Here is a 10,027-nt window from a genome sequence, read left to right on the forward strand (position 1 = left end):
CAAGCACGGCTCCAACGGCATAGTCACTCGCGTCGCACCTCAATTCGCATGGAAAAGACCAGTCGGGAGTAATTAGTATCGGGGTTGACGAGTTTGTTTTTTAGAAGATCAAACGCCTCGATAAACTGTTTAGAGAAGAAAAATTAAGCATCTTTCTCTAGTCATGGTCATCGGTATCACAATTTTCAAGAAATTTTTAATGTACCGGGAATAGAAACCTACATGACCTAAGAAGCTACGGATAGATCTCACACATGTGGGAGTGGGAAGATTAGAAATGGTTTCAATCTTAGCTCGATAGACCTCGATCCCCGCACTCGAGATCCTATATCCTAGAGCACTGCCCTCACGTACCATGAAGTGACACTTCTCCCAGCTGAGGACTAGGTTGGTGTCAACGCAACGGGCCATCATACTATCAAGGTTGGATAGACAATGATCGAAAGAATTCGTAAAGACAGAAAAATCGTCCATGAAGACCTCCAAGGAATCCTCGATCATGTCGTGAAAGATTTCCACCATACATCGCTGGAAAGTAGCTGGAGCATTACAAAGTCCAAAGGGCATGCGTTTATAGGCAAACGTGTCGTGTGGGCAGGTGAGTGTGGTTTTCTCCTGATCATCGGGAGAGATCGGGATTTGGAAATACCCGGAGAAACCATCCAGAAAGCAGTAGTACTGCTGCCCCGCCAAACACTCTAGCATCTGATCAATGAAGGGCGGAGGAAAGTGATATTTCCTAGTGGCATCATTCAGTCTGTGGTAGTCGACGCAGACTCTCCAACCGGTCACGGTCCTAGTGGGAATAGGCTCATTCCGTTCATTGGTGACGATAGTCATGCCACCCTTCTTGGGAACCACTTGGACCGGGCTCACCCAGGCGCTATCAGAGATGGGAAACATGATTCATGTATCAAGGAGTTTGATGATTTCTTTCTTAACGACCTCTAGCAATTTTCAGATTAAGCATCCGTTGAGGCTGAACGATGGATTTGAAATTATCCACCATGAGGATTTTATGAGTGTGGAACAAGGAATTAATCCCTTTGATGTCGATAATATTCTAGGCTATCGCCTCCTTATGTGCTTTTAGCACCTTCAACAACTTCAACTTCTCGACCTTCGTCAAGGAAGACGCGATGATGATGGGTAGCTTCCTCTCCTCGTCCAGAAATGCATACTCCGGATGATCGGGTTGATCCTTAAGTTCTAAGGAAGGAGGAGGGCTCTCAACAAAAGGTCGGTCCCTCGGATCGTCTCGCACGATCTCAACAGCTGACTCTGAATCTAGGGTTGGTGACACAGTGTCATCCATCAATAGTTGAGTGGTCATGGAAACCATATCGACCTCTGAAATCTCCCTATCAAGGATATGTGGGTCCAAGGTAGGTCCTCCACATATGTAAGTGAAAAATTCCCGCATATGTGATACGATGGTGTCAACGAAATACAAGGATTCGTCCACCGACTTGGGGTGCTTGAGTGACTGTCTTACGTCAAAGGTGACGTTATCATCCTCAAATTTCAGAATCAATTGCCCACACGGACATCGGTCAATGCCTGTGCAGTGGCAAGGAACGGTCGGCCTAAATTGAGTGGGACACTATCATCCTCATTCATATCCAGAATGACAAAGTCCACTGGGAAGATGAACTTGTCGATACGAACAAGCATGTTCTCAACCACCCCTCGCGGATATTTTACGGAATGATCAGCAAGTTGGATACTCATTCGGATTGGCCTCGGTTCGCCAAGACCCAACTTACTGAACACAAAATACGGCATGAGTTTGCTGCTGGCCCCAAGGTCGGCCAAAGCATGTCGAACCGTATCGTCGCCTAAGATGCAGGGAATTGTAAAACTCCTAGGATCGGCCATCTTTTCAGCAAACTTTCTCTGCAACGCTGCAAAGCACCCAACACTCAACGAAATAGAAGAGACCTCAACTAGCTTCTCCTTATTGGAAAGAATGTCCTTGAGGAATTTGGCATATTTGGGTATCTGGTTAAGCGCCTTAAGGAAAGGAATGTTCAGGTGAAGTTGTTTGAGAATTTCAAGGAACTTGGAGTTTTGCTCCTCGTCTTTGTCCGATCAGAGTCTCGCAGGATAAGGCAGTTCGGGTTTGTAGACTCTCCGAGGTGGGTTTGATGATGATGAAGGTATATCGGTCAGCTTCGTGCTCGCTGGAATAGTCTGCTGGTGTGCTTCGGCCGGAGGAGGCTCCATCTGGATCTCCTCGTCCACCTGCCCCTTTTCATCAACCGCAAGTGTGACAACTCTAGAAGAACCAGCCTCTCTTTCTCTTCTAGAACCGCTCCTAGTAGTCACCGCTTTGGCGAACCCTCTCGGATTTTTCTCAGTATTACATGGCAGTGAACCAGGTGCTCTCTCGGATAACTGGCTGGCAATCTCTCCGACGTGACGCTCAAGATTAGCTAGAGACGTGGCTTGGTTCTTCAGCATAGCATCATGTTCCACAAATTTTGCCTCATTTGTCACTCGGTTCCTCTCATCTCGCTTCAGCAGCTCAGCCATTATCTCCTCCAGTGAGGCTTGCTTCTCCTCTCTCCCCACTTTGTTCCGAACTCTCCTGACCTGAACTCTCCTACCCGAATAGATTCTCTAGACGATGGTTTTGGTATTGAGCTTGGTAGCCACTGGCTTGTCCCCCTCGATGGTTTTTCTGATTTCTCCAGCCAGTGTTCCATCAAAGGCGGGGTTTTGATATTTCAAGGGGTTGTTGATGAAGTCAACCTCCTCTTGATTTCTACCCGACTTAACAGGACAGTCAATGGTGTCGCGACCCCCTCGGCAAACCTCACACTTCGCGACGCTCTTAACGGTAAGATCTTTAATGAGTTTGTTCAAAGCATCAATCTGCGCCTGCATGCTAGTGTTCGACTTCTTGACCTAAAGTACTCCTCTCGATGATGTGGACTTATATTTCTGCCCATGTGCCCCTCGTAGCTCGCTGCTAGATCATAAAAAAGGACGACACACTCATCGGGATCTTTATTCTTACGAAGGTTCCGTTAACAGTTTGGTCAACATCTCTCTCACGTGTTGTGTGGCTCCATTATAGAATTTCTCGATGAGCATCGACTTATCTAAACCATGATGTGGAAAACTAAGAAGGAGGTCCTTGAATCTTTCCCAAACTTCCCCGAAAGAATCATCGGATCTCATGCAGAAGTAACAAATCTCCCCATAGAGTCGAGCGGATTTAGATGGCGGAAAGAAATTGGTCATGAATTTCTCTTGAAGGCCCGCCCAAGTGGTGGTAGATCCAGCATGTAGTGACTTAAGCCATTTTTAGGCTTTGCCGGCAAGTGAGAAAGGAAAAAGACGGAGATAGATAGCTTCATCGTTCATATTGCCGATATGGAAAGTTTTGCAGATTTGAACAAACATGTCGATGTGGTTTGAAGGATCTTCGCTCTCTATCTCTTGGAATTGGAGCGTGGTCTTATTGAGTTGCATGATGTGGGCAGGAATGGACCAGTTGCCAGCGACGGCACCGTTCGGTAAAGTGAAACTTGAATGAGGATTCGGAGTCGGCCTACCATAGTCAGCTACTACTCTCCTAGGCGGTTGGTCACCCATGTTCCTATCCCTAGAAGAAGCGGAAGAAATAGAAGAAGAAGAAGAAGAAGAAGAAGAAGAAGAATCAGAACATGTCGGTGAAACAGAACGCTCTCTCTCAGGCTGGACTCTTTCGGTATCGTTAGACGTTTCAAGCTTCGGCGGTCCTTGTGAGCGGGTATGAGGCATACGACTAAAAAGAAAATTTTAAAATTAGCTAGGCTAAAATTTAAACTAAAAACAAATAAGAAAGTAAAAGGAAAACAGGTAAGTCCCCAAAACTCGGGTCGTTCTCTAATCGCCTCAACCCGTTTCCTCGGCAACGGCGCCAAAAACATGATATGTTTCTATTGAGTGCTCTTTCTATGGGACTAACAACTAAGCTTTAAATTTTAAATGGAAACTCCTAAAACACCACACACAACCGGCAAGTGTACCGGTGAAAAGTAGTATAGACCTAAGAAGTCCGAGTATCGAACACAAGGACACGTGAAAACGCCTGTGATCACTAAACCATAGACAAGACCTCGATAGAGGAACAATTTGGTAAAACATAAACTAGACCAACTAATCTCTCACAAACCCAAACCCGACAAGAACCGAACCCGCTCTCGCGCAATTCTATTCCTAACAAGCAAAAGCTATGAGACGACTTTACTTCCTATCACCTCTCGGTCTCTAAGAAGGTTCTTACCCGTTGAATTATATCAATTAACAATCACAACAAAACCCTACGGTTGTACCTACCGCAAACAAACTCTAAACACAAAGTAAACACTTGAACATGCAACTATCAATCAAAACCAATTTAATTTATCGAAGCACGAGATTATGAGATAATATCAATAATATGGAAGCCACTAAACACAACCTAATTCATCAGTAAACCAAACTTTCAAAAGCAATTCAAGTCATATTAACCAAACAATCCATTCAACTCATCAAAACCGAACAATAATCATCAAACCTAGGTAGAACTAAGAAGTTTAGCCAATCATGATTTTTGGACAGCAACTATAACTCAATTTAAACATCATATTAATCACCAAAAACATAATCAAAATCATGCAACAACCTATTAAGATCATACTCAATTCAATCTTCAACTCAGTTGCAAAACAATTCAATTTAAAGAATAAAATCAAAGATAAGAATCTTGAACAAGAAAACAAAGTGTATGGATATTATACTCAAGTATGGGGCTGAGTTATATGATGGAGAATGATCTCGAGCTGCTGTCCAGAGTCACCCTTGCTGTACTTCTTCTTCCCTTGGTCACAAAACTTGAAAAATATTATTTTTCCTTGGTGGCTGCTGTTCCGATCGGACTAGGGTATGGGGTTTATATTTGTTTTTGTTTCTTATGCTAGCTACTTGTGATTTCTACCTAATCCTAGCCGCAAGTTAATATATATATATATATATATATATATATATATATGTATCTTGATTTATGATAGTTGCCGCCAAGTTTTACTAACCACAAAAATTGCAATGTTTTTTTTTTCTTTCCTTTATCTTGCCGGTCAGAGCTTCTTTTTAGAGGTGCTTAGGGTTTTTTGCCATTCTTTATGTTATTATATATAATAATACATGAAAGTCTTCATAAGATTGGATACGGGCCGGGCTTTAATTTTGGTCTTCAACACTTGATCATAAAAGCCTTTTATGTCTTTCAAAACCTGGTCCTTTTCTCTTTTAAAACCCCTAACCTACAAAAGATAATAAACTTTGTAATATCATACTAAAAACAAGTTAAGAAACAATAAATATTAGATATAAAAGCGACTAAAAAATGATAAATGGTGTGGAAAATAAGTGTATATTACAACACATCAAGAACCATCGGAATAAACTTGGAAGTTTACATGGATGATATGGTTATTAAGAGTAAATTTGAAACAGTGTTACTAAAAGACATCGAAGAAACTTTTAAGACACTCCACAGTATGAGCATGAAAGAAGGGAAATTCCTGATAAATGTTCGTTCGAAATGAGAGAAGGGAAATTCCTTGGGGTTATTGTCACCGATGGTGGTTTCAAAGAGAACCCAGAAAAGATTGGAGTTATTGTCAAAATGCCTTCCCACGCCACTATCAAGCAGGTCCAGACGTTGAACGGTCAGTTAGTCCTGCTGAACAGATTCCTATCAAACCACGTTGATAGATCCTTCCCGTTCATTTCAACGCTAAGAAATTGTCGCAAGAAAACACAGTTTCGATGGACGGCGGAAGCAGAAATCTCGTTCCAAGAGATTAAAGTGCGTCTTACATAAATCCCAACGCTTACAGCACCACAGCAAAAAGAGCCGTTAACAATGTACCTGGCCGCCTCTGACAGAGCAGTCAGCGCAGTACTCCTTGTAGATAGAGATAACGTTCAATCACCTATCTACTATATTAGTCGCATGTTAACTGATGCGGAAACCAGGTATTCCACGTTGGAGAAGCTGGTCATGTCATTGGTTCAAGTGGCGTGTCGTTTACACAGATATTTTCAAGGACACCCAATCAATGTTCTCACTAATTATCGGCTAAAAAATGTATTATGCAATCCAGAACTTTCAGGCAGGCTATCCAGGTGGGTAATTGAACTTGGTGAGCATGCAATCGAATATAAACCCAGACCCGCGATCAAAGGGCAAGTTATGACATATTTTATAGCCGAAGTACCCATAACGCGAGAAGCCGAATGCCAAAGGGACTTGGAACCTCCCGCATACCAACAGAAAGAACAAGTCTGTCAATTGTACACAGATGGGGCGTTAAATGATGAAGGCTCGGGTGCAGGGTTGGAGCTAAAAGATCCAGAAAGGCCAGGAGTTCACATACGTTATCCGCCTATACTTTAAAAACACGAATAATGAGGCGGAATACGAAGCGTTCCTAGCGGGTCTAAGAATAGCAAAGAAGTTAGGGTCCAAACACATAGAGGCCCACGTCGACTCAATGCTGGTGGCGAGTCAGATTGAAGGCACGTATGAAGCAGAAGATGAAAAGATGGCTTCATACCTCGCGCAAGCTAAGGCGTTGATGTTAAACTTCACAACATACAAAGTGAAACATATTAAAAGAAGTGAAAACAAACAGGCAGACGTGCTTAGAAAATTAGCATCGGTAAGCTTTGACCATTAGGCAAAGGATATCCGAGTAGAGGTCCTGGAGAATCCCTCTATCGCCGCCAGAAAAATTTGTCATTTTCACAAACACAACCAATTGGATGACGCCGATCGCCAACTCTTTATTCGCGGGAACTTTACCAGCTAACAAGGAGGAGGCCAGATGGATACGTCACAAAGCACTGAAATATCAGTTGAAATAAGGAATTTTGTATAGGCGATCTTATCTGGGACCACTTCTCCGATTCGTTGACCCACAAGATGCAATTGATTTGTTGAGAGAAATTCATGAAGGCATTTGTGGAATTCAAGTGGGTCCAAGAATGGTGGTGGCAAAGATAATGAATGTGGGATACTATTGGCCAGGCATGCACGTAGATGCTGAAAAGCAGATACGTAAATGCAATTCATGCCAGCAACACGCACCGAATACCCGCTGACCAAAAAATATGATGATACCAGTAGCATTACCTTGGCCATTCCAGAAGTGGGCGATTGGCATCACAGGTAAATTTTTAGAAGCACCATGGAGGGTAAAATTCTTAATAGTCGCCATAGACTACTTCACCAAGTGGATCGAGGCAAAGCCGTTGGCAACCATCAACGCATCGAGTGTCAAAAAATTCATCTGGGAATTCATCATTTGTCGTTTTGGCTTGCCGATGAACATTGCCGATGAGCATGGCTTTCATAATTGAATAAAAGTCAGACGTTCACCTTTGTAGCGCATCCACAAGAGAATGGAGAAGTAGAATGCGCCAACCGTAGCATCGTTGATGGTATAAAACGAAGGCATGATGGATTTAGATCAGGGTGGATAAACCAGGTCGCGCACATACTTTTGGCCATTCTCACCCAGAAGAATACAGGAAACGCGGAAACACCGTTTAGCCTAACATATGGAACTGAAGCGTTGGTCCCGGCAGAGATAGGTTTACCATCACCAAGAGTTCTCGCGTTAGGCGCATATAATGAATGTCAATGGCGTTTAGACTTAATGCTTCTGGAAGAAAGGCGAGAGTTATCCGCAATGCGTGAGCAAAACTACAAACGCCAACTTCAGAAATATTATGATGCAAGCGTTAAAATTTGCGAGTTCAATACAGAAGATTACGTCCTTCGCAACAACGAGGCATCAAGAGCGCATTCGCCAGGAAAGTTGTCACCAACATAGGAAGGGCCTTATCAAATTCAAAAAGTCCTAGGTAAAGGCGCATACGCGTTGATTCAACTCGATGGCTCCCCAGTTCCAAAAACTTGGTACGCAGTGCAACTACGGAGGTATTACATGTAAATTATTTCATTACCTTGTAAAAGCGAGCCAAGTGGCGTGTGTTAATTAATGAACACGATACTCCACATTTGGGAAATTTTTGGCAAAATGGAAAGTCAATAAAATTTATAATAGAACACACATTACAAAACTCGGTTTCCATTAATACAAACGAAATATTTACAAAATACAGACACCAACATCCGCTAAACAAAGTACAAAATCCTATACAGCTATCCTAGACTTATATACAAAAGAAAAAAAAACTATTCCAAGCGGGGAGAAGCCTCATAGTCAACAATGGCTTCTAAATTTTCCTTCGCCGGATTCTGCTGCACTATAACACCATCGCCAGCCGAAGGACCCACCTGAGATGGCTTCAATAGCTCTCTCAGCATTTTCATGCTATTCTCCTCCATGGCATATTAATTGAGCAATGACAGAGAAGACGGGAAACGAGAGAGTGTCATATTCAGCCTCAGCAGCTTGATACTCCACTTCCACATCAATTCCATGAGTCACGTAGGCTTCAGGAGGAAGTTGGTCTCGCAAATGCATCACCGCCACCTAGAATCCCGCCTTGTCCCCCAGTTGCTGCGCAACTGTCACAAGGCGCCCAACGCTCTTAGTCATATCATCATCTGTGATGATGCGCTTGACAACCTAAGGGAAAACAAATACATATTAGCCGGCATCACAAAGAAAAACATCGTACAGACAGGGAAAGAGAAAAGACATACCTTGCGAAAGGCCTGCTTTAGCAGCCAATCGCAGTCACTAGTAGAGATCGCACACTGAGCAGTCAAAAACTCAATAGTCTGCTCACAAGTGGTGATCGCATCTGCCAGCTTCCTTGCATCCGCCTTCCTTAATGCCGCTTCAGCCTCTAGTTCGTCAACCCGCTTACGTAGACTGCCATTTTCTTGTTCATGCTTGGCGGCATCTTCCTTTGCAGCTAAAGCTCGGTTGCACGCATTAGCAAGATCGTTGTTGGACTTCTTGCATGCATCCTGAAACTCTGTATAGCGCTCAGCGCGCTCACGGACAGACTTTGCAAGTCTGCCTCAACCTTGGATAACTTTCCTTCAACAACATCCAAAGCTTGGCGGTTCTTTGCTGCCTCACGGCCTGCTTTCCAAGCGGCCTCCTCTCCATTCTTCAAGGCAAGTTCTATATCTCTCATGGAGGCGGAAGCCTCAATATTTTCAACGTACAAAGCTCGATTGTCACAAATAAGCTCTGCCACACTGGAGAGACCCCGAACAGCAACATAGATGGCATCAGATACCAAACTACCGCGAGGATGGAACTTGAGAGCAACACGTTCCTCAGGTGGAAACACATGCTCCAAAAACTCAGTGCACGCCGCGGGGTCTTCAAAATTGGTGTCGCCAGTAGTATTCCACTTCGGCTGATAATCCTAATTCACCTCAATTGAAAATCGGGGGTCTATATGTACATCCCCCGTAGCACCGCCAGCGCCAGTACCACTACTACCACTAAACTCATAAAACTTTACCACCAACGACCACCCCAATATCAAAAGGGGGTGGCTGAACATATTCATCGCCGTCAAGGACAAAACCCTTGGTCGGCAAAAACTCCTTACATTCCAGGAAGTCAGAAAATGTCGCGGGACTGGATGCTCTGCCCAATGACTTCCCAAATGGAACCTTTGGAAACTTACCCAAGGTTGCCTTCACTTGTTCAAAAACAGACGCCGAAGACTGGGCCTCATACGGAACAACTAACTCCGCCGTCACAAGCACCGACATCACTATGGTTTCAGCCTCAGATGGGCCAACCACACCTGTCATCATCGAGAAAGTCACCGATTGAAGAATAGGCAACGCCTCAGACGAGTCGCCCACACTCGTCGTCATGGGCAAACAAACAGTTATTGCGCTCGCCGCCAAAGATGCATTGGTAGACGACACAGTAGGAGATTGTCTTTCAGTCCCCGTAGACGTCTTCCGCGTCTCTTAAAAAAATTCATAGTTATATTGGAAATTAGAAAAATAACGTCAAAGAATGTAAGCTTAAGTCCCTAGAGA

At 43.8% G+C, this 10,027-nt stretch overlaps 1 protein-coding gene across 1 annotated transcript; it reads left to right on the forward strand.

Moving 5' to 3' along the window:
- The first annotated feature begins 6,530 nt into the window (after positions 1-6,530).
- On the forward strand, positions 6,531-7,874 carry LOC143597882 (uncharacterized). Its single transcript, XM_077076260.1, has 2 exons — positions 6,531-6,698; positions 7,410-7,874. The coding sequence occupies exons 1-2, from the start codon at positions 6,531-6,533 to the stop codon at positions 7,872-7,874; spliced, it is 633 nt and encodes a 210-aa protein (XP_076932375.1).
- The last annotated feature ends 2,153 nt before the right edge of the window (positions 7,875-10,027 follow it).

The sequence above is a fragment of the Bidens hawaiensis genome, unplaced genomic scaffold (genome assembly GCF_021521415.1).
Source record: "Bidens hawaiensis isolate Kalapana, Puna unplaced genomic scaffold, B.hawaiensis_p1.1 tig00049189_1, whole genome shotgun sequence".
Lineage (NCBI taxonomy): Eukaryota > Viridiplantae > Streptophyta > Magnoliopsida > Asterales > Asteraceae > Bidens > Bidens hawaiensis.

Bases quoted from the DNA above. Each gene is read 5' to 3' on its own strand.
- LOC143597882 (XM_077076260.1), top strand. From the start codon at position 6,531: ATGCTGGTGGCGAGTCAGATTGAAGGCACGTATGAAGCAGAAGATGAA. The intron at 6,699-7,409 runs GTAAGCTTTGAC...AATAAAAGTCAG, and splicing joins TGCTTAGAAAATTAGCATCG to ACGTTCACCTTTGTAGCGCA.